The 22,989-nt window shown below is 41.4% G+C and overlaps 2 protein-coding genes and 1 long non-coding RNA gene across 8 annotated transcripts in view; 2 read left to right on the forward strand and 1 right to left on the reverse strand.

Moving 5' to 3' along the window:
- LOC111244146 (uncharacterized) overlaps positions 1 to 3,045 on the forward strand; it is a 93,514-nt gene extending 90,469 nt beyond the window's left edge. For all 3 annotated transcript variants that reach the window (XM_022790886.2, XM_086978720.1, XM_086978749.1), the window contains 2 exons: positions 183 to 371; positions 577 to 3,045. In XM_022790886.2, coding sequence (XP_022646621.1) covers positions 183 to 371; positions 577 to 1,362 — 975 coding nt within the window. In that variant the 3' untranslated portion in view covers positions 1,363 to 3,045. The remainder of the gene's footprint in view (positions 1 to 182; positions 372 to 576) is intronic.
- Positions 1 to 22,989, reverse strand: part of LOC147758714 (uncharacterized) — a 37,247-nt gene that overhangs the window by 224 nt on the left and 14,034 nt on the right. Inside the window, exons 1-2 of one of the 3 annotated variants that reach the window (XR_015320161.1) lie at positions 13,819 to 13,959; positions 4,204 to 4,495 (exon numbers count right to left, since the gene is read on the reverse strand). Coding sequence is in view for 2 of the 3 variants with exons in the window: in XM_086978878.1 (XP_086835004.1) it covers positions 4,204 to 4,495 (292 nt within the window). In the remaining variant the exon portion in view is untranslated. Of the gene's footprint in view, positions 1 to 3,019; positions 4,496 to 13,818; positions 13,960 to 22,989 lie in introns of those variants that run through there. The other 2 variants (XM_086978923.1, XM_086978878.1) reach the window with 2 other exon arrangements.
- On the forward strand, positions 11,464 to 21,410 carry LOC111244167 (uncharacterized). Of its 2 annotated transcripts, none has more exons than XR_015320365.1 (5): positions 11,464 to 11,577; positions 12,405 to 12,592; positions 14,027 to 16,124; positions 17,715 to 17,872; positions 18,095 to 21,410. It is a non-coding gene; the product is annotated as an uncharacterized LOC111244167 (long non-coding RNA). The 2 variants fall into 2 exon arrangements; XR_015320370.1 differs by having other exon boundaries at positions 12,512 to 12,592.

The following is a 22,989-nucleotide window of genomic DNA, read 5'->3' on the forward strand; positions in this document are numbered from 1 at the left end:
ACCAAAGGATTTCCGGTCACTGCTTAACTGGATGTAAAATAAATGCGAAGTGAAAATTCAAGAGCAAATTTAATTATTAGTTCTGGAATAAAAATTAACTTTCCGATCGTATGTCTTCAGCGCTACTTCATTGTTTAATAGACATTATTCGCGTATCGGTTAACTGACTTAATTTTGTTCAGGTTACGGGAATGTCTTTCTACAATGTGACCAAGTCACACGTGAAATATTATTTGCCTGCTGAACCCGAGACCACAATGGCGCCATCTACACCCCCCCCTGTCGAAGACAGATCAGACGGGGCACATTCGACGTTGTCGCCCCCGGCTGCAGACAGCGATGGGAGCGAAACAACGACTCTTAAACTGGTGGTTCGTATCAGATGTCTGATATAGTCTGCATTCGTGTTGAAAGACAGTTGCTCTGTTAATAGTAATTCTATTCGTTATCATTATTGGTTATTAGAATTTATAGTATATAAACAATTTTCATCTCCACAGACACCAACTTATATTCAAGCACGATACAAATTTTGTCTGAAGTGAGAAAGTTAACTATTTGCTAATACTTTCAAAGGAAAGTGAACTAGGACGTGAGGACCAATCGAGGGATGGTGGAGAAATAACCACAGAGTCCGTACCAACCGTGATTCCGACAGAACAAGCAGCCGCGGTCGAAGACACAAGTGCCCCACCTAGTACGACGACGATAGCCCCACCCCAGCTGTATGCCGCTCAGACAGAGCCGCCCGTTATCGAAGTCCGAAAAGAAGGTGCCTCGGAGCGTCGAGTTGCTTTGAGTCGGTTTTCAACAGAATCCACCCAAGAACAGCCTTATCCTGCACTTGTTAGTAAGCCCTCCTCCACTACCGAGGCACCGGCGGCAAATAAAACAAATTTGTCTTCAGATGAAGTTTCGTCTGAGGTGACAGCTATCGTAACGACCTCAGACGTAAATCCATTACCGTCTTCATTGACTATCAACACTTCATTTGATACAAAGCCAATTGCACGGGCAGATGAAACTGCTACAGAATCAAATCAGTCTGTCGAACTAGATGTTACGGCCCACAGCGGAGCAACGAGCTCTGATGTGCCTGACGTGTCGGCAACAACCACGATATCGCTAACCTCCCCCGGAAACGTTTTGACACTACAATCGCTACGGTCCTCAACATCATCCGACGTTTCGCCTACCTCGACCGAAGTTTCACAGACCACGCAGCAGCAGCAGCAGCAAGACACTCCAACAGCAGCAGGGGTAACAATGGTGGAATCTCCAACCTCGTCACCTTCTAACGCTGCGGAAATTACTAGCGTCAGTAGTACGACTGATGCCCTTATGGAACCAGTTAGTCTGTAGGCAAAACACAAACTAACAGCTTGAAAATAACAAAAATGTACTGCCTAAAAGCAATACGCGGGAGTTGGATGTAACAACGACTCTGCCGATGGATAAATTCGACATTTAGGTAACCGATTTGCAAATAATGTCTTTGTAGCGCACTTAATATTATGCGGAAATGCATTTACTTGTACAGCGAAAGGGAACATCGCTGAAAAACACAGGGAATCTAACAGTAGATATTGTGAGAATGAAGCCCTTCCAGTTAGAAAACGAAGGCTAGACAAGCGTCACCGAACTGAGCGGTGCTGTGCCAACTAGAACGGTAGATAAAAGTAGTCGAGTGATTATTTTAGTTCGCTTAAGGTAAATTCAGACGACCCACATGCAGGTGATATAAATGTTTGTGTGCGATCGTGAGTGTGTTCATAGTAAAAAAAAAAACAATTATCAACCTAATAATAATAAAGTAATTATACGTATAATTAGATAGTGTTACGTATAGATGATATTTACTCGGCACTTAGAAAACAAATGTGAGAGAAATTATATGTATCTATATACATATGATTATTATTTATGATGACTTTTCTGCTCGATTGGAGACAGCTATATCTGTACTGCATTTACTATATGGCTGTGTATAGAATAATTTGTTTTCTTCAACCCCCTGGAGAAATAGTGAGCCTCTTCCATAAGCCGCAGTGATACCTCGGTGACAATAAGGTAATTACTGAAGCTCAAGCGAGCTTCAGTACCGCATTGATATAAGTAGAATCAGTCTGCAGTTAAACGTAAAACATATTCGAGTCCTGAGTGTATGCATAGAATGAAACGCATCTTAATGCTTAATTCGATTTTTTTTTATGTGCCGCGAGAGAATTTCCCATGTATTCTAAGTACCAACAGTGTGAAAACTTAATGTAATCATAATAACAATAGTTAAACTGTATTTATAACTGTAGTACAACCAGCCCTAATAGGCTTTTAAGTTATAACAACATAACAATTATGTATCTAGTTAAACGTGATTCCGTTGCTCATTGGTTATGATCAGCCAATCAACGCCGCTGGATTCACCAAAAAGTTAATAAAAAAAAAATACATAGTTATTACAAACACGTTTTAGACCGCGCATGTCAAAAATGAAAATATAAGTGAACATATTATAGGGTATATTCAATACGTAGGCTATGTACGAGCAACAATTGATACGTGTCGACGAAGCTAAGCAGTATTTGATCTTGGTGCAACGACCCGGAGAGAATCGTTTTAAAAAATTCAAGGAGATGGCCGTTTCAACCCACATTACCATCGCCCGTGCCACATGGGGTTTAATGCCATCAGTGCGGAATAAACTGGGAACATGGTAGATCATTGATAGCTATTCGGCAATGAGCCGAGCTCATATGGACGATTTCTAGAGGTATCAACTATTACTGACTGACATTGGCAACGTGTGTATAATTACTCGGTACGGAAGGGCTAAAAATCTTGCGAATGTATAATAGATGAGCTATGTGCCTTACTTAGGTGAGATGGCTTAGGAGAATACTACTCATAATGATGGCAGTAATGATTAAAAAACGATATGATGATGATGATGATGCCGAAGTGTAAAAACTTCTTTTGTAACTATGTAGGTATCGTTATTTAATAATAAAAATAACATTAATAAATTACATATCTCCTCAAAGTGTATAGTTATTGACTTTCTTTTTTCCGATGTGACAGATGTCCAAGTGGATTCACAGTCGTCTTTGATCGGCAGTAACATGAACGTTTACGTTTATGATTTAGTGCAAACTCACGTATATAAAAAACGTACGAAGCTTATTTTCTATGTAACGTCATATGCGTCGGTTTGAGAGTTAACGTGTCATGAATTATTTTAGCGACTCACGGTTACGTTGTTATGTTCGCCATGTGTTATTTCAGTGAATTTGTAAAATATGATCGTTCAAGCAAGATTGTGACAAGCGTTCACCTATTTTTCTGTCTGTTTCAACTACCTAGCTAATCAGATATATATAGTCGCTAGATTTAGACAGCCTATTTTTAAAATAGTACTTTAGAAGTAAAGAACTGTATTCAAGATTAGTAGCGGCTAACCTAACCTCACAATCACTCCACCTTTACCTCAGACCCTTTACTCTCAGTTCGTGCTCAGAACGCTGAGTACGTTTATGGCATCTAAAAGTAGCCATACATTATAGCTCATAGATAAAATAAGTGAAAGCTAAGCTTGAAAATATCGTAGAGCTTAACTAGCCGACCTTTTTTCCTTTATTAGAAACACGGTTTTTCATAAATTCGCCTTTTGCATAACCTAAACGCCTTAAACGTCTAGCCTGACAATTCTATATCGCCTCGGTTGGTATTCTAATGCAAACATCATTTTTAACGAATGAAAATATCAGACCAATTAAATTACATTTTTTTCTATTTCCCGCCGGCTGGCGCTAATAAAACTTGAGAAATACTACTTCAATAAAGTCAACTTATTGCTCCATTTTCGTTTATACGGTTTAATAGATGAAGCTTCAGGCTAGCGGCAAACGCCACAGGATGACATTTAGGTTAGCGTCGACAACTGCTAATGTTTTTTTTAAAATAATTTTTAATAAATTTCGTATTTGTTGTAAAAAAAGATTTAATTTTTTAAACAATACCTTACTGCAACTTAATCAGCTGAAGTGATCGAGCAGGTTGTGGTGAGAAATACAGGTAGCAAAAGGTTAAGCCAACGTTCAAATTCGCTAGGAAAACTCAATAGGTAGCAGTGTGCGTGTGTGCAAATAGATTAGAAGGAGAACAGCATATGCAGCAGGGTTGTATGTTATGTAAGATGTTACTGACCACCGATGTACGTTGCTGACTTCGGAGTGTGCAGCACGGGCAAACCGTCGTGTTGCGGATTTCGAGATGCCGCAGCTATGCCAGGCCGCTCTCACCAAGACCAAATTAGCAATACGATGATATGTTTTTGCTGAATTGGCCGTCACCAAACTGGACGAAGATCCCACCGACCGTACGAAACAGAACAGGTCCGTTTGAATCCCGTCCCGAAAGAGTGACCGCCGAAAAGATGACTCTGTATGACCACCCGTCAAGGTTATCCTCCGTAATTCGTCGAACTTGAGAAACACAACTGAAAAGCCAAAAAACGATGGAGTACATAAAAATTATGTTATATATATATATGTATATATATATATATATATACACTGTGACTACCGCATATTACGAAATTATGATATTTAAAACGTATATGTGCCTGGACGTTGGACGGAACGCTTGATAATGATACAGGAATATAGGTCAGGATAGGATAGGATAGGATAGAGAAATACAGTCACTGTACTCTAAGACGAAAGAAGAATAACATACAAGGATCAGTCTATGAATATTCCTCTGGACTATAATTATAACAGATGTTGCATTCGATAAATCACTATTAAGTAAATTGGGTCGTAGTGCCAGAGAGCCAAATGTAACAGGCGGATTTTAATAACCACTGGGCTACATGGGTACACATGATAAAAAATATATAGCAATAGCGATCGATTCTCTGATAAAGCACTTCACATGTAATTGACTGGAGGGCCATTATAGTTATCGTTATCAAAACCCTTAGAACAGCCACAGCCGTTCGTGATTTAAACGGAAAAAAAAGTTCAAGCAAACGTTTAACCGACAAAAACGATGATGCTTAATGTTCACCATCGGAACGCAATCTAAGGCATCTATGACGCTATCAAGATAATACGTCCATTCTAGCTTGATCGAACCCTGTTACTGCATAGGTATGCTGACCTACAATCACTCCCTAATCAGCCCATGGACTATTAAATGTAGCTATACAGTGATTACTGCTGTTTATTTTGAATACAGTCAAATTGAGGAAGAAAGGGACACGAGGGCCGGAATTTCTTACTGAACTCGTCCTGCTTTTTGCCGTTTCGAATACCTTTGAGGGGATAGGTAGCTAAACAGCCTTTATTCGTCTTGGATGAATTTTCTCTAAGTTGATGTTTTTTTTTAGCTTACTATGTCTTTCTAGTTGCGCATTTTCTGTTAAAAATTAAAATTCATTTTTCGAACCCCGACTACGATTATTACTATTATCGCAATAAAATTTCAAAATGTACCCGTTTCGCAGCGTTAGGTGCATTTAATAGCTTTTTGTATGTGTGTCTCGGAGTGGAAAAATCCTATGAGATTACTCGTAAGGGAAACAGATACTTTTTTCTGTTCCGTTTTATATATACGAAGGCCAATTGACAACACACTTGGCGTTCAAGAGCATTAATTTGCAACAACTGGAGTATTACGGTTATTCTGAATAATCTCTGTTTGTCTAGATACACATTTTATCGTCTAACATTTCTACATTGAGCAAAAAATTTTTCGAAGCTTAAAAAAATGTTTTTAAAGACATTCATAACAATATTACATACGTAACGTTACATGCCCCCGCCCCCCTCCCATTCTGCAGGCTAGATACCTACTTCGTATATAGATCTGTATTCACGAATTCCGGCATACGTCATTTTCTGGGCCTCCATCAACATAGCACAGCGTAAGCGTATTTTTACGTCAATAATATTAAAAATATCTTATTTACCTTCAAAATTTCCCTTGACGAGAACTCGAAAGAGCCTTTGTATCTATACAGTATTACAGAAAGTGACAAGTGCGATGAAAAACATCAGACCTCTGCGTAAATGTTTTCAGTATGCGTTTCAACGACAACGGTACGACAGCTCTACCTACCTATTTGGTTCTTGTCAAATAAATGTTACGCGTTTCCTAAGCAGACGATGATGATTCGGTGGAACGACACGTACAGGTAACAGGTGTTCCGCGTAATTTTTACGTCTAGCCGTGAAAGGCTTTTTGTGGAACAAAGCTGATCAATCTAATAGATATCGAAAGCATCTCGTTAGATAATATGTCGCTGTGTCGTTTGTATAATCGCGGCGGGCCATTCTTGACGAGAAGCGCCGCAGAATTTAAAAGTGGCCATGAGAGAGAAAAAAATAGACGTCTAGATATGAAATAACTTAAGGGTTACTAGCATAAAGCTTGACGGCTACAGAGCAAACCGAAAGGCAAATCTCGATTCAGCGTTGTTACGCAGTCGTCCGCTGTCTATGCTATAGTAGACATAACGGGTTGACTATACGGCAACACACGAGGTCGTATTATACCCATACACGCTCGCATAACGTTACGTGATGATTATTACATGATGGTGCCACTAGCTGCCATTGTTATCGCGACGCTTGTTGTTGTTTTATTACATTTATTAGACGATGAGTTGAATGGCCTTCGAAAGCCGACGGTGAATTGACTCGAGCTGATGGGCCCGAATGACTAAGACACTTTCTCATCAGTGTATCAATGGGTTGAAAACTGCAGGCAGGTATCTTTCAGTCGCACTCGGTGGCCGGCACAAGAACAACTCGTGTTAGATGGACCGCTCAAATTTGTAGGGCCGGCGAGCTACCCGCGCATGCATCTGCCTTTTTACCCAGTCGATCATTTAGCAAATTATCTAGGGGGGGGGGGGGGAGAGCAGACAACGTTCAACGGCATAGTGTGCGGCTAGTCTTTGTTGATAACTGTCTGGATATCGATGAGTCTACGACAAAGCTCTTCGCGATGCGGCTTCGTATGTAACGCTGGCTTAGATCGAAATTCTGCTATTTAATCAAACAATATAAATATACAGGGATGAATTTGCATAACTAAAAATTCTGAGCGACGACTGACGCGGCCATCTATGATCATCAGTATAATAGGAAAACGGGCGGGACGGGGTAAGATCGCGTCCTGAATGTGTAGCCCTACGTCGGACGCGTTGTTATTGCGCAGAAATTCCGATTATCTATGGTATTTTTCATATAGACGACAAACTTCACAGGAGTGGTAGTATCAGTCACCGACGCTCTGTTTACGCGTATGCGTGCGCGTGTCTGTGTTTATCTATGCGTTTACATTGTATTTTGATTAGTTGGTTTGGGCAAATCGTAGGCGGATTTGAGTGCGACAGTAGAAGAGCAGGGAAGTTTTTGCTCCATTTTGTAAACATAGCGCATTGGTTTACTGCTTGATTACTTTGATTGATCGTATTCACTGTAAAAGAAAACGATGATGGCATTATTATTGCTTTTACTAGTGGCGCAGCGGTAAAGATATTCTGAGATAGGCACAGATATTAAGTAGGGGGATGAGTAAAGAAAAAGCCACTGATGTAGCGTAATCAGTGGGATTCTTTAGATATATCTTTACACACTTAGATAACGATAGAGCAACGCAAAGTTTTTCTGCTCATTGCAAACTGTAATATACTATTGGACGTAGAAATAACGGCGTCGGTGTTCGATGAGGTGGGTCTTGTGAACGATTTACTCGCATTGTTCGATATAAAAAATGAGCAAAGTAACATCAACGTTGTGCCAATCTGTGCTTAAGTTTTATTTAGAGATATGAACTTTAAACGACTTGAAACAAATTATTGTGGAATATGTACAGAGAAACCCCTAGCCCTTTTAGGCAAGCGTTTTACTATAACATACACAACTGTGTACACCTCCCATTAGAGAAATCACTTATGCTACATTGTCATATGTTAGTACGGGCGCTACTGACTAGCAGCACAATAGCAGGGTGGTGTCGCGTAAAAATCGAACACGAAGGTGCACAATCGAATCTCTGAAATTGTCAACCAAATTAAAATAAACTGTATAGTATAAGTTATTGTATGAAAGGTCCAGTACTTCGCACCTAGCTAGTAATAGTGCTCGACCTTTACTAACCCTTTGACGTAAATCCTACGTAACAACGACAATTGCCGTGTAAATCAAAGTTCGTATAGAGACTCGTAAGTTATGGATCAGCGTTTCCTCTGCGTTTCCCATCGCTCTTGTAAACTACGGGCCGTAAACTGTACTCCTATAGGCTATTTATATGTATCCGTAAGAGTCTCGTTTATGCTAACTCAAATAGTGAGATGTTCTGTGGTTATGACAATAGCAGATGAACATGATTCAAGGAACACTAAGAGCACTGCTTAGGGCACCTTATAGTATCACACATGAGCGTAGCGACATGTTTGATCGAATCGCAGGCCGTCACTTAAGTGGTAAACGTCTGGAACCGAAACGATCCAATGGTAACTAAAAGTAGCTTGCAGTAATTTTCTCACGATCCAGTAAAGCGGCGACGGCAGCGTTAGCATCACTGACTTAACGGACTCATTAGTAAAGAAGGGCTATTTACTGAATCCAATGAGGCCGACGGTTCCCTAGAGTCTTTGCAAGCACAGGCTATCAAAAGGCGTCAGTGACAGCTGATCTGGTCTTCTTGACCAGCAGCTCTGTTTTGCCATGTATATATTAGAACTTTCTACAGACAGTCATTATCGGGTCGCACTTATCGCTTTCGCCTTTCACTAACATTTTTTATGGGTGACGAGAAAAAAAATCCCAGTTTTGGAAACAGGTAATGCGTAGTTGCTGTATCATGTCTGATCTTGGAACATCGAAAGCTGACAACGCTCAGATTTGTCTCGAGCGTTTACCTGAATTGAAAACGGAAGCTTTTGAGTGAGTTTCCACAATATCTCATATAAAACAAGTATTGTGGTATCATAACGACTTTGCCAGACTTTCCAACTATCGGTCATTTTCTTCCCTTTCAAGCTTACATGACGGACGACACACGTCGCAAGTCGAAGGATTCACTGCATACGGATATGATGTATGCACTATTTTTGGTTTCAACGTTGTCGAACAGTGAACATCCTTCGCTAGCTCTGATCAAATAAAGATTACGTGAAGATTAAGCGCATATCTATTGACTAGCACCTGCTAATATCAGTACAAAACATTTTGAAGCCTAAATGACAAACAACATTTCTAAATTACTCGATAGACAAAGTAAATGAGTTCAGCGAGAAATTTCGCTAAGGCTTTATCAACACTACCCTGTCGGCCTTCATACCCTATACTAGAACCCCATCGCTATAAACATTAGATCCATTTAATGACAAAACGCAGCTGTGCCCTTCGAGATCGTCGTTGAACTTCTACTCCGACACAATGAGTCACATATCATCATTACTGTTATCAACAGTATTCTTATATGGTTTCATCCGTTTAGTGAATCTTATTTGCTATCAACCCCGCTGCTGTCTTCAAGTGAGTATGCCAATGAGTCGACGGAACCTGACAGTAACAAACGAGAAGCAATCGCTCTCGCCGGCAGCAGTACGTTTCGAAAGAGGCTAACAGTGCAAAATCACCCATAAAGTTGTGTGCGACACTTGAAATGATGGCAGCGTCGACGCCCAGACCCAGAGGCAAGATCGTGTTGGGTCCACTTGGACTCTGCGCGGAAGGTGAGAACTACTCCAACATGCAAACAGAGACTACTGGATGATGGCCTCGGACGGGTGTCCTCTTTCACTCGGCACTTTACGCTGCTGATCGTGTTATGGAGTTGGCTCTAGCAGAGGATGAGCCTCAGCTTAGATTAGATGATCACTGCTGTTATATAGAGTCATCTCGGACAAACAGCGGACGGTGATGTATCACTTAGTGCGTGTGGCTGCTGTGTGTATGCCAGCAAACCAGGCGAAAGGTCGAAGGCGGCGATCGTGGACAAAGCCAGCAAAAATATAACTCCTGCGACCTGAGTAGATTACTCGGCTGGGTAAAGGACGCAACCGCAGACGCTTCGAGACAACGAATATTGTCGTATGAGTACGCGTATGAACGAACTGTCATGCAATTATCAATGCTCTGTTTGAAAAACCTTATTTTTATTGACTAACCCTAAAAACCGGTCCACACATCAGATTCGGAAACATCTTTTTCTTTAGAAAAGCACGGCGATTCACGCGGCTTTTTCGCAGCTGAATTTCATTCTGTGCAAGTTTAATTTTACTGCACTGCCGATCTAATGAAGTATCCATAAATTAGCAAGTTTTTTTTTGTTATTTTTTATAAATTCGAAAAGAGGCGAGCGTTAATGCAATGCGATGTGTGACACGCCGTCTCCAAGTCTAACTATCGTGCGTCGTCACGGTTACCGGTAAAAAGGTCGTAGGTCTTTCCGCGGTCTTGGGCGTAGTGGCCGTGCTCGTGACCATCATATTCTGATATTGTATTCGTCGTAGCTAAGGTATCAGATTAGACTATAGTATCAGAGCCTTGGTTTAAGAGCAGAAATAAAAACCAGGCAGCGCCCAGCTCACGCGGCCACAAAAATACGTAAAAATGCACGCCACAAAAAACAAGAGCATGCGACAACCAAGAAATTCCATGCGGAGCACGGAGATCGCTCTTGATGGCTTGCTCCTTGGCTCGTTTGACGGTTGGTTAGTGGATAGTCGTACGGTCTTGACGGCAGACTCCTACTGCTGCCGCCGCCGTCGCTGCCGCCTCCGTCTCCCTATGATCTAGTCGCGCGACCGACTAGCGCGAAACTAGTTGTCGCCCACAAAGAACGAAACAGAGTGTGACCAACCGCACGAAGTTAGCCACATTCGTAAACTCATAGACGCTCACGCGCACATCGAGGCACAGCGACAACAGTATAAAAACGTCGTGCCATAGCGATACCAGCAACAGACACAGCCATTGCTGGCGCTGCCCCCATGGCCCCTTTAGAGATCAAAATACGACGTAGCGACCAACATCATCTATCCAATCCTCTGGCCAATGGTAAACTGAACTTGTCACCCTCAGACGGAAAAAGAAATCTTGGTGCTGCCAACTGATGGAGGCCATAGAACGACGTGCGAAACGCCTTGGTGTCACACAGTGCCAGATTAGAGATACACTACTGCGTCTACAGAAATACGCTAGATGCCGGTAATCGTTCACCGCTCTTGGTGGCATGACTGGGCAATATTATATTACTACAATTATGTCGTTATTATAATGGTAGTATAATAATGTTGGTATTAACGGCATGTATTATTGTTATCGAAATGATTAAGTAAAATCATCTAAAAGAAAGAAGAGACAGAGAGAGAGGGGGAGAGAGGGGGGGGAGGGGGGGATAGGCAACACGGCTCAAAAGGACCGTGTCGATGTTTAATGAGACTGTGATTGTTGGCAGAAACGACATTAATCACTCCACATTTGTCATAATTTTCGCTCACGCCGCTGTTTGTCATACTAAGGGACCTGCTAGTGTAAAACAAATAAACAACGAAAGGTAAATGACTTGTGGATTTGTAATTTCCAAAGTTTCCAAACCTGAATTAATTTTGTTCTTTTTATGAAGATCTATCTGCTCTTAAAAGGGGAAGCTCGACTTTTAGCGTCTCCTGTTTAGCCTCGCTCTCACTCTGTTAATCACTTCGAATTCATGAAAAATGAATTATAATCTAAGATAACCGTCAACATCTTAAGGAGCCATCACAAAACTAATGATTAGAAGTATCCTGTTCAAGTATCGTATAATCAAATTTCCTGCTGTTTTTTTTTCCAGAAAAGATAGCGTTAGATTTTCCACGAAGCGGCCTGAATGTCAAAAAAGAGAACGATGTAGGACAACATAGGACAGTGCTAGCTCGATACTTAAGTCGTTTTTGGCATGTCGGGCTTTTTCCTTGAATCGAAGTTGACCATTGTGTTCAAGCATAAACGTACCCGTCGACTGAAGCAAGCAGATCGAAAAGAGAACAAAATATTAGAAATCTTTAAGACTAATTCTTGTGGGCTATATAGATGTTTTTTTTTGTTTTTTTTTTTCTAAACGGAACCATAGCATTACGGCTGTCAAAAGCTATAGCGTAATTTAGTGACAAACGGAACACGAATTCTATGAAAAAAATATTTGTGCATTTTTTCTAAGGGTACTTGAAGGGTGGCCATGCTTGAAGCAGTCACGAAAGGGCTCATCGACCCAGGCCAATCCCCTTTGTCTAGGGATTCGTAAGGAAAGCAGAATCATTGATTCTTTTCTATCTACAAGCGCAGTAGTTGACTGAAATGCCACTTTTCTATTGAAACTGATTCTAGCCCTTGATTGCACATCAGTGCATTGTGTTCGACAACTTTCAGGCCGTCTGTAGTGCGCTCTCGAGTTCATTCCAGGGTTTTATATTCATCATCATAATACGCATTATGAGTTTTCACCCCGTTAGGTACCCATTAGGCCTTCCATCAAACGGCTGGCCCTGCACCTATCCTCGGCGAAGCTAGACGTTCAGACATAAGATTAGCAGGTAAATACGCTACTCACTAAGCTATTACGGGGATTCAATAATGTTGTATATATCCGACAAACTATTCAAATGGGAAAACTTTAAGGTCTTGTAACAGTTTACAAAGAAAACAGACAACCATAGAGGAACTAAATGTGATGACCGTTGTACCAGATGAAGATGTTTATATTCATTTGAATTGTGTTCAAATATGCTGATAATATATACTTCTTCTTAGTTTAGCTGTACAAGTTTCAGACACTTGATTTAGGACATTTTGTTTCTAAGATTCAAAATATAGTTTACCATTACGATTATGTCCTGCCACTTTTTTAGATAAAGGCGAACGAAACAAAAAGATCTATGCGTTCAAGTTGGACGTTTCCCCCCTGTTCTTACGCTCAAATAGTACCAAACACACCCTCTTTATCGTCGACCATATCGCCCGGTATTCCGCCTCTGCGGCATTGGGGTTTTCAGCCCGAACGATTCATAAATTAACAATGGTGGAATATTGCATGTGTCTGGCTGTCAAAAACATTTCAATTAAATTGTTTTCACAGTCAAGTAAAACATTCTTAGAAGAAAGACCTTCTCCCTAGAAAGCTCGCATACTACAACATAATTGGCGTCGGCATCCAGACAAAGATGGATCTGTTTCCCTAAGCTGTTGGCCTTTGAAGACATTTTGGCTAGCCCTGATCAATGTTGCCTCAGACTATTGACCTATTCACTTACGAACATACTGATAATATGTAGAGTTTCTAAAATATAGTAATATCAATTTAAGGTTAAGTAATGTCAATTGAGACCAATGTTATGGCATCAAATATTGTTATGTATAAATAGGTTCTACTTAACAAATCTGACATAATATGAATGCAACATTGGGTAGATTTATTTTTCATCAAACGCACCCTTTTTTTATCGGTTATATATGCAAATATACAGGTCATATACAGGACAGCTATCTTCTATATGAGACATCTCACTTTTACCTAATTTAAAGGGACATTGTGAAAGAGTACGCTATTTCATGGTGATCCAGGAAACAAAAACACGACAAAATTCTGCTCTGCCACCCACTTTGTCAGTGGTTTAGCGTTTGGAAACTTTTGTATATACAGCACAGAATTTCGATACAAGCGACTTTTCATGTCATTCTCTGAGATTTGTCGAAACAAAACAGAACTATGCCAAATTAACTGCTCAAACATGAGGTGTACGAAAGTAAATCGCAGACTTACCCAACACTATCAGGCATTCTCTAAATGAAAAGCCGCATCGGTTATGAGGTTGCGCCCTATGCTGAACGATAGGCCATTTCGACGCCGATGTCGGAGAAGACCGATACTGGGCAGCAGAAAAGTCGATAACTCACGGTTTCTACTTTTAGACTGTTTTCAGTTTGCATTCACTGATCGATGCTCTCCTTCATTTTCTTTCTGTGCACAGGGCAGCAGTGGATCTTTGACTTCAAGTATGGCCATCGCCACCGCCGCGACTCCGCTCCATTCACCCGGCCATCGTTACCATTTGTAGAGCGCACTGCTCGTTTTCTGACAGGAAAAGCTCGTCGACGCATACCGTGTATAGGGGATCCAACAATAATAATAATAGCGAGTAGCCGATGCAGTGAACTATAAGCGTGGCCAGGAGCACGAGTCGTAACCCATGGTGGGCCATCTGATGTCCACGAATTACGGTGGTTGTGGTCATCACCCCTACCAGGCCAGGCCGTTAGCGCCTCGAACACGCGGAGGAACAGGCCAACTGCGCGGACAGATACGGTATACCATCCTATTTTGTTTAGTGTGTAAGGAATATGTAAGGTCAGTTAATCGGACGCGTCAACTTCATCAGGGCAGATGTGATGGCTGTCACTACACCATCACACGAAACGATACGAGAACCACCGAGAGCTATGACATTATAAAGCGGTTTGGATGAGCACGCCATTCCGTCGTTCTCACTGACAGCCTCACAAGCTTGCTAGCTAGCTGGCTGGCTTCCTAATGAGGCATACTGCTGCGACACTCCATCTTGTTGCCAGTCGAAATAAAACGAACAAGAAAGAAAGATAGATAGTTCATAGGCCATATTGGAGATGCGACTAACCCCGACGCCCAAGGTTCGCTAAGGGCGACATTGTTAGTTGTTTGCAAAAGACAGCTGAGCTGCTTACTTTCGCGTTCACTTATCTAGCACGAGGCACGGCGCTGCCTCTCTCCCTGTTCCTCTGCACTTAACGCTGAGAAGAAGCTGCACGCGCGACTACCCTCAAAGACGCTTTTACGGCGTCGTTCCACTATAGAGATCTCAAGCTGTTGTTGTTACAAGCGTTGTAGTAAGATCACTCTAATCTATACCGGTACTATCTCCTCCGTTGCATCGACTTAGGCGTCTTGCTCCGACTGCGTGTTACTACGTAGAGACACGATGAAGAGGGTAGGTGCGCGTCGAGGAGCGTGAGCATTGCTAAACAGTGTTTCGCGAAAGCCGATGCAGGCAATGGTGGCTTGCCGTTCGTTGCTCGGTCATCTGGGGTTCAAAGGCGACAAGTGTCTGTGAATGTCGATGTATATTAGGAACAAGACATTCACCGAGATGCGCAACTGAAATGCTTCTTAGCAACAAACGCACTGATCATATGCGAGAGGAGACGTTAGGTGCTACCAAAACAATGGTGTTTTATAGAAGCTGCACGACGATTCTGCTGACTGGTAGCGGAGCACTGGCTGGCCAGCCATTTAGCTAGCCAGTGGAGTGCGGAAACAGCGAGACAGTTAGCCCGTTGTCGACAGTCGGCCCGGCAGTGGCAGTTTTTGTGTTGGTGTGTTGTGCTGGACTCCATCACTCGAGAGAACTTTCGCACTCTCCGCGCCGCCTTTTCAGGGAGCTGCGAATTGTCCCTGATGGCGCACTCTTCCCGCTCGGTAGTTGCTTCCGAGGCTCTTCTCCACACTGGCCGCTGCAGCCCCCGTTGTAGATAAGATACCTGAACCGGCAATCAGCATTTCACCGGCATGGCTGGCAGCGACCATGTCGTCGTCGGCACTCTTCATTCGCCAGAGAGGCATAGTTACACAGACAAACTCAATACAGCCGCATAGGCTACCAGCAATAGATGAGTGCAAATGGGAACTAAGCTCGTTACAGTTCCCTCCATCCATCCATCCATAAACCACGAATTCACCATCCAACGCACGCTGATATCACTGAGACTGCAGCTCTCTTAAGAAGGAAAGAACTTTTTTTCTCGGTCTTACCTTTTGTTTCTCGTTGCCGCGAATACTCGTGCGGTAATGAACGAGATGGACTTGGCGAGCATAATACACAAGCTACCCGCAACGTGCCTTATGATCAACCTCCGTGCACGGTGTTAATAAATACTTTATAATGGATCAAAAAACAGATATTACATAGCTAGCTATTGCCAGCAGAGCTATCATATGTGGTTGTTTTCGTCGCTCGTACACCGGGCCGTTCGTTCCATTCTCTATAAACTAGCTTTGATAAGCTTTCAGAAGAGCACAATTACCCGTGGATAGTGGTAATAGTATACGAATCACTGGTGTCATCTAATCATGAATAATTAACACATTAGAATAATACAGCAATGTGATATGAGGTGCATTTGATGGACTGCCAGCTTAACTTTTAGTCGGTTAGTTTTTTGCTCCGTTCAACAGGTCCACGGGTTCACGTAAGGTCCTTTCACGCAGACATTTAACTAGTCCACCGCATGGGCCAGTATAATTATCAATTTTCATAGTCGCAAGCTTATTTGTCACCATTTTATGCCCTCCCTAATATCTGCTGGTTATCGTCGGAGGCAAGGGGCATGTTCAAAAGGAGCTTCTGGCCGACGTCCTTTAGAAGACGTAGAAGGCATGAGCCAAAACACCATAGGTACACCAATTCACCAACGTGTTTTGAAATAACCACGCTACTGCGTTATCACTAGACAGGGTACACTGCCTCCACATGTAACTAACCCCTATACAAAATTCTTCGAAAAGATTTGCTTTTTTAATAGAAGTGCCATGGCTCCACGCGGGATTCGGTTCGTGAATTCGCATACAAGAGTTCAGTATCACGCGTATCTCCATTTGAAGAGTTCTATAGCCGCAGGATAAGTCCTGGTTTTGACACACATTTTACACCAAGACAGTAGGGTTTTCCTAGCTGAAAAATGAGAATCTGAACTAGAACTGGGCATAATTCGATAGAAGGAATCGTTCTGAGTCTTTGGAGAATTCTCCCCTTGCCCCTCCATTTGCTACCTTCTACTCATTGTGTGTTTATTTTATAGTGATGCGCGCGTTTATAGCAGGCTTTTTAAAGTACCACATGGTCGAAATGGACATGCTCCATTCGGTAGCAAAGTCTTTCTAATCGTATACATCGTCGCGTTACCATAGCTAAATATAGCACTGGATGGCAATGATAAAGAGACATTTTTGTTTAGTTGGTTAGTTCGAGCACTATGGTCGAAGGAGACCAGGGGGGTCGTTACTTCAATTCTCCCCAACAACATATGCCATACAACCTGTCTAAATAAAGACGGTCATTCTTTTATATAGGATGGCGCAAGTATGGAAAGTTATTATTGTGCGCTGAAGTCAATTTTAGTCAAAGGTCATAATCGTTGCCATTCCTTTTCTGGAATGCATAATTTGAGTAAAAGTTAATCATATAATTCTTCTCACTTCTCTCAAAGTTTATTATATCAAATTAGAAAAGAGACAATGTTACCTATTCACATTGTATCAGATTGTTACATCAACTTTTTACGTCCATGACTCAACGTAACGAAATAAAGCCAACGCTAGCAAACAACGAAGTCCCTGTTAAGCCTTATTTTTGTCAGTAGAATGCACAGTAGGTAGGTAGGACGTTGATATGGCTAACCCGAAGGACAGGGCTCGTTAGTTTTACATTTTATTTGGTGCAACATCCGGACATTTTAATTTATCTACATAACCGCTATAATTCAATTTATTCTTCAGTACTCTTTCCGGAAATTTCGCTTTCTTCAATAAAGCAGAACAAGAACCGCATGCTACCATTTCGCTTGGTCAGACATTTCTACATATCAAACTGATACGTTGATGGAAAGCTGAGACTCTATTATTTCCAGGTATGAAATCATGACGCTACATTTACAAGCTATTTATGTTGTCTCATCGATTGCAACGAAGAACACTATTCTCGAACCAGCGTCGCCGAGCGTTACGAGCAAGGGATAAACTGAGAATTCGGTCCTCCGACGTTCAAATAAGGAGCCTGTTTCGTGAGGTACTGTTTTTCGGGAGACAGAGGTGTCCTGATCAATGAAATGGATCCAATAGGCAATGTTCCATATAGACATTTGTTTTTCTAACGATTTAGTAGTAATTATAGGTCGGCGTCGGAACAATTAACATTAGCTACATGTACCAAACGGATATAGGCACTGTGATAAATGCAAATGTCACCACTTTACGCCACGTAGATTGATCTTTTCTTCGGTCTATTTAGGTGGCTATCCATAATGAGTCAGGTTGGCACTAGTCACAGATGTCACGGGGCGCGCTAAGAATGCCAATGGAAGGATGAAAAAGGGAACCAAGTCATCCCAAGAAGGACTTCCTTTTCCTGTTGGCCGCATTGGCCCACCCATGCATAAAGGCTGCTATGCCGGTCGAATCGGAGCCGGTGCACCCGTGTACCTCGCCGCAACACCTTATGGCTGAGGGTGCGAAGCTTGCGAGTCAACAAAAAAGGTCTTGCAATTGCTAGTACGCAACGATGATCAGTTGAGCCAGTTGCTGACAGGGGTAACCACAGCACAGGGTGGTGTAATGTCAAATATCCATGCACAGCTCCTGTCGAAACGGCTACGACGGCAATGAGGAAATTAACAGCAATCCCAGTTAAAACGAAAATTTCATTGTTTGTATTTGAGTTTGTAGTGTACGTGCTTTAAGGGTTTGTGTTATCTTAATCAGTTTTCAATAAAGAAAATGTTGCAAACGAATATAACTAATGAGAGAGGCATAAGAATGTGTTCAATCACTTTGAAACAAATCTAAAAAATAACATAATTATTGGACCTCTTGTAGTTTTACTCGTTCTTACCGACCAATATGCTTATTTGCAACTGCTATGCACCCAATATCGAGAGACCCAACAAGCCGATTCTCTCTTTGGCCGTAGAAATGGACAAAAACAGAGCAAATCGTATGCCCGAAATGCTCCTAGCTTTTGCGTACGATCTCTCATTTATTGGCGACAGTGATCATTGGCAGGTGTTCTTTCGGCGCACACGTATTAGATTTTTACTAATTTACTTTACACCTAATTTTTTAATACATTATGACTGACGCCTCGGTAATTTCGAGAGTCTACACATTTTTCTTGCGTGTATTGGATGGAACAATTAATCTAACAGTAATCAATAACTCGAGAAGATTAGTTGTCCATGTGCGTATAATCCTGTCGTTGTTTTTTAAGTCGTTGATATTCGCCAGGAAAACAATGGGCAATAGCGGGTTTTGCTGAATACAGGAAAGTTCAAATGCGGACGATTGGGCACCAAATGTCATGATACTTTAAAAAAAAGACCAGTTAGTGGTCAGACTCGGAAGGATGTCGCAGATCTAATCAGCCTATGAATTTTGGATACACACAGTTTGGATATAACGCAGAAACGATACACGATTACTATTGTTGATGTCGGCGATTCGTTACGTATAGCATCCGCTAAGCTAGCTGACAGGTGTGTTGGTGTAGGTTCGAATCCTGCTGCAGGCTTATTTCGTTTAATGTTGTCGTTGTAATTGTAGTTCTTCTCTTTTTCATTAGGATATTTTTATACCACTTGTTACTTTTAGCTCTAATACGATCCGCATAAAGATGCTGTTAATTGGCAGTTCGTGACTAATTGACCAAGCTATTTTTTGTAACTTAGTGGCATGCATTACGGATGATTCTTCAGTGAGTAGATTCAGCACTCATCTAAGGATCATCGGTAGGCTTTTCAAGTACTTTCTGCACATATTCCCCGGAAGTGAGATCATTGATTTTGCGCTTGAAATCGCTGAGACTAATATAGATACCACAAGATCTGCCAATGTTAATAAGCACACATTCAGCTTATAAAGAGAGGTTACGATAATCGGTGAATTTATTTTTTCACACCGTAAACACCAGGTAATCGGTAAACGCCGAATACTTTTTATGTTGAGCATTCAAAATGAGCGCCGTTCTTGCCCATTACGGTAACATTTACAGAATGACCCATTCACACCTGTAATTTGCTATTGATTTGTCCCGCCATCTCAGGGGTAACGGCAACGTGAGACGTGTACGAAGTTTTCGTTCATACTGTACGCCTTTCCACTAAAATAGAAAATGCATGCGGATCGCCAGATGCTCAAATAGCTTGGCAATTCTATATATAAGCAACTTTGTATAGGTCGTTCAGATAACGAGTGTTTTGGCGAGTGAATATTTTGTGAGCCGGCTTCTTTCCGGGAAAAGAAAAATCTATTTTTGTCAAAGTTCTCGATATTAATTCTGTCAGTCTAACGTCTGTAAGTTAAATTAGAAGTTAAGAATGTATTAGAAATTGTCTTAATGTTAAACAACTAAACAGGAATGACTCGATGGAATACCGGAGCTGTGAATCTATTGAACATAGAGAAGTTAGTAACGTTATACGAGATATGAAATTATGAATCATATTTTATTGCCAGTGTACTCTAGACAAACCTGACCTAGTCCTGAGCACGTGTCCCCGTGATGGTGCGGTTGTAGGGCCTACAAGATTTGAGGACACGTAAGGTGGTCTAAGCTCAAAACTGGGCTTAGACATAGTTGTCCCCGTGCTGGAGGCTAACCATTTGGTACAATGCCAAACGGTTCTACCGGACGTCAAATTCAGAATATATGTCAGTAGCACGTTTCTGAACTGTTATATTGCGGTAATCATATCAGCAATTTTGTAAATGATTTTTACGCGCTTGATATATATCAGGCAGGCAGGCAGGCAGTTTGTTGCGGATCGGACGGGTTAGTCTATGGAGCAGAAATTGGAGATTTAACATTTGCGCCTCAATAAAATTATCTCTCAAGATTGGTCTAACGATGAGACAGTCAAGGTCTGATCCAGTGGGCATCATATCAACATTTTGCATCATTATGGTGCTATCAATTTTGTCTAGTTATTGTTGTATCATTTGATGGGGTTTCGCAGAACACAGAAATACTTTACCATCTAGGTTCTGGTGGCAAAACAACAATACGCTTGGGTCAAGGTCGATAACACTCGAATTGGTTCGGTGTCAAACTGTACATAATATCCCACTTTATGTTGGAAAGTAAGATTTTTATAGAAACATTTCTAACAACAAGTTACCTAAATGCAGCCGTCTGTTACGCTTGGGAAACTCTGTAAATTCATGAAAAAAAAATGTCTGTGCTTCATAAGCGGTTAACGTTTGGGCAGCCTTATTTCGGGTGCATGTATACGTTATGGTCACGTAAAGATCATGTATAATTTTTTCACTCGTTTTATGGGGATGACTCTGATATATAGTTCTAGAAGTTATCTATATTAGTAGCCTTTGTTTTACACCCAGGTGGGATCATACAGTATCAGGTGACGACTAGCCGTCGTCCTTTCAAACGTAAGGCTCCCTATGCGCTTCCCGTCGTTATTGTTCCTTTCGTCGTTTGTTTCCTGCTAAAAACTACGTTGCTGCCAACGCGATGAACGCACCCTGCAGAAAATTCTGTCGATATTTAATATACAGAAAGATTATAGAAAATAAAAGTATTCGTTCTATAAGACTGTTGCCATACTTTCATCTGTTTTATTTACAAGGAACGGGCGGCCAACGGGATAGAACCAGTGGACACATATGCCACTTTCGAGCGTCGTATCTCTGACACAAATCAAATTCAAATGGCGACGTTTCTTCCGTTCAAAGCGGAACCACACTGTCCATAATCAGCATTTAGCAACGTAAGTGTAAGAGCCTGAGGGGGATTCGATGAAAGTCCGACATATACTTTTCTTAGCCCCAGCAGGATCGAAACCTGTAACTGTACGCGTGCCCCACAGTTCCGCTTTCGGCTTTCATAGAATCTCTTTTAATAAGCATATTATAGCTGGGATGTACATAGACACAACATTTATAGCTTTAACATCTTTGCAGTATTTGATACCACGTGTATATTCATATTATTAAGCGTTACTAGATTAGAATAGGATTACTAAGTTCTGTACGAACGCAGCTTGTGGCTGGGTACGTGTACTATTTGAAAAATATGAGCTAATATAAATTAGTTAGTAGATTAACTTATTTGCCATTGATGGGTTATGGCCGCTGCTGTTATTATGATTATATCATTGTGCTCAGAGGGTCCTAATAGGACGATTTGATAATTTTATCGAAGATTTGCAGAAACATTTAAGGAGAACAAGGAAAATGGCATGCCAGATCAAGGGGCAAGCGAAGATAAAAAGGTAGTTAAATGATATCAATTGATTTATGAGCGCCCTGAATTGGTGGAATGAGAAGCCCTGATTAGGTGGTAAACCGTTAATCTTCTGTACGCTGTACGTAATGGCAATCTGGCTTGAGCAATATCTCTGGTTCAAGACCAGCTAACAAAGAGAATTTTTCTATGTAGTTCCAGTGTTGTCTCTAAGCATTATTGTAAAATGATGCAACTAGATGAATAACTTAATAGAACGACCCTGTTCAAATTGAAGTTCAGTTATTTCAAAAAGGAATATGGGCGTACTTTTGACTCGCTTGCAATGTCCTGACAATGGTAAAAACGTTCCCAAGATCACTGTTCCAACAGCAAGTTGACATTGCTAAAGTTTGACGACGTCTGTTTACCTTCGCTGTTGGCTGATTCATAGAATATAGCTTTTTTTATTCTACTGTTCAAAAAAGCATAGCCTATTGGCATGATCTCGTGAGAAATCTAACATTCATAAGCCAGCATTGTATCCCTGCTTAGATTCATATCCTGCCCTCGGGAAGGTGATGCGATGGTGGTTGGCAGAAAAATCTGATGAAAATGGCTTCTGGATAAAAGAATTATGAAAAAAGGAAACATTTGGAATATTAATCAACTCATATATCTTATTAACAAATGTGAGCTCAATTAGGCCTGCTATTCCGAGATCATGAAAGGCTCACGAAAGCAGCAGCAGCAACAACAGAGAGCAGATGTTCATGCATATAGACTGTTCCCCCTATCATAAACCATTCGAATTTTTCTTTCTTTTCCCTTATCTCCTATCTGAGATTATTCGTTATCCATTTCCTTGTTTTGCACTTGTTACCTCCATATCTGATCATCCAGGCGTACGAACTGACACCGATGATCTTATCAGAGGCAATATTTACTGA

Source organism: Varroa destructor, unplaced genomic scaffold, assembly GCF_002443255.2.
Source record: "Varroa destructor unplaced genomic scaffold, Vdes_3.0 BEIS01000001.1, whole genome shotgun sequence".
NCBI classification, from domain to species: domain Eukaryota; kingdom Metazoa; phylum Arthropoda; class Arachnida; order Mesostigmata; family Varroidae; genus Varroa; species Varroa destructor.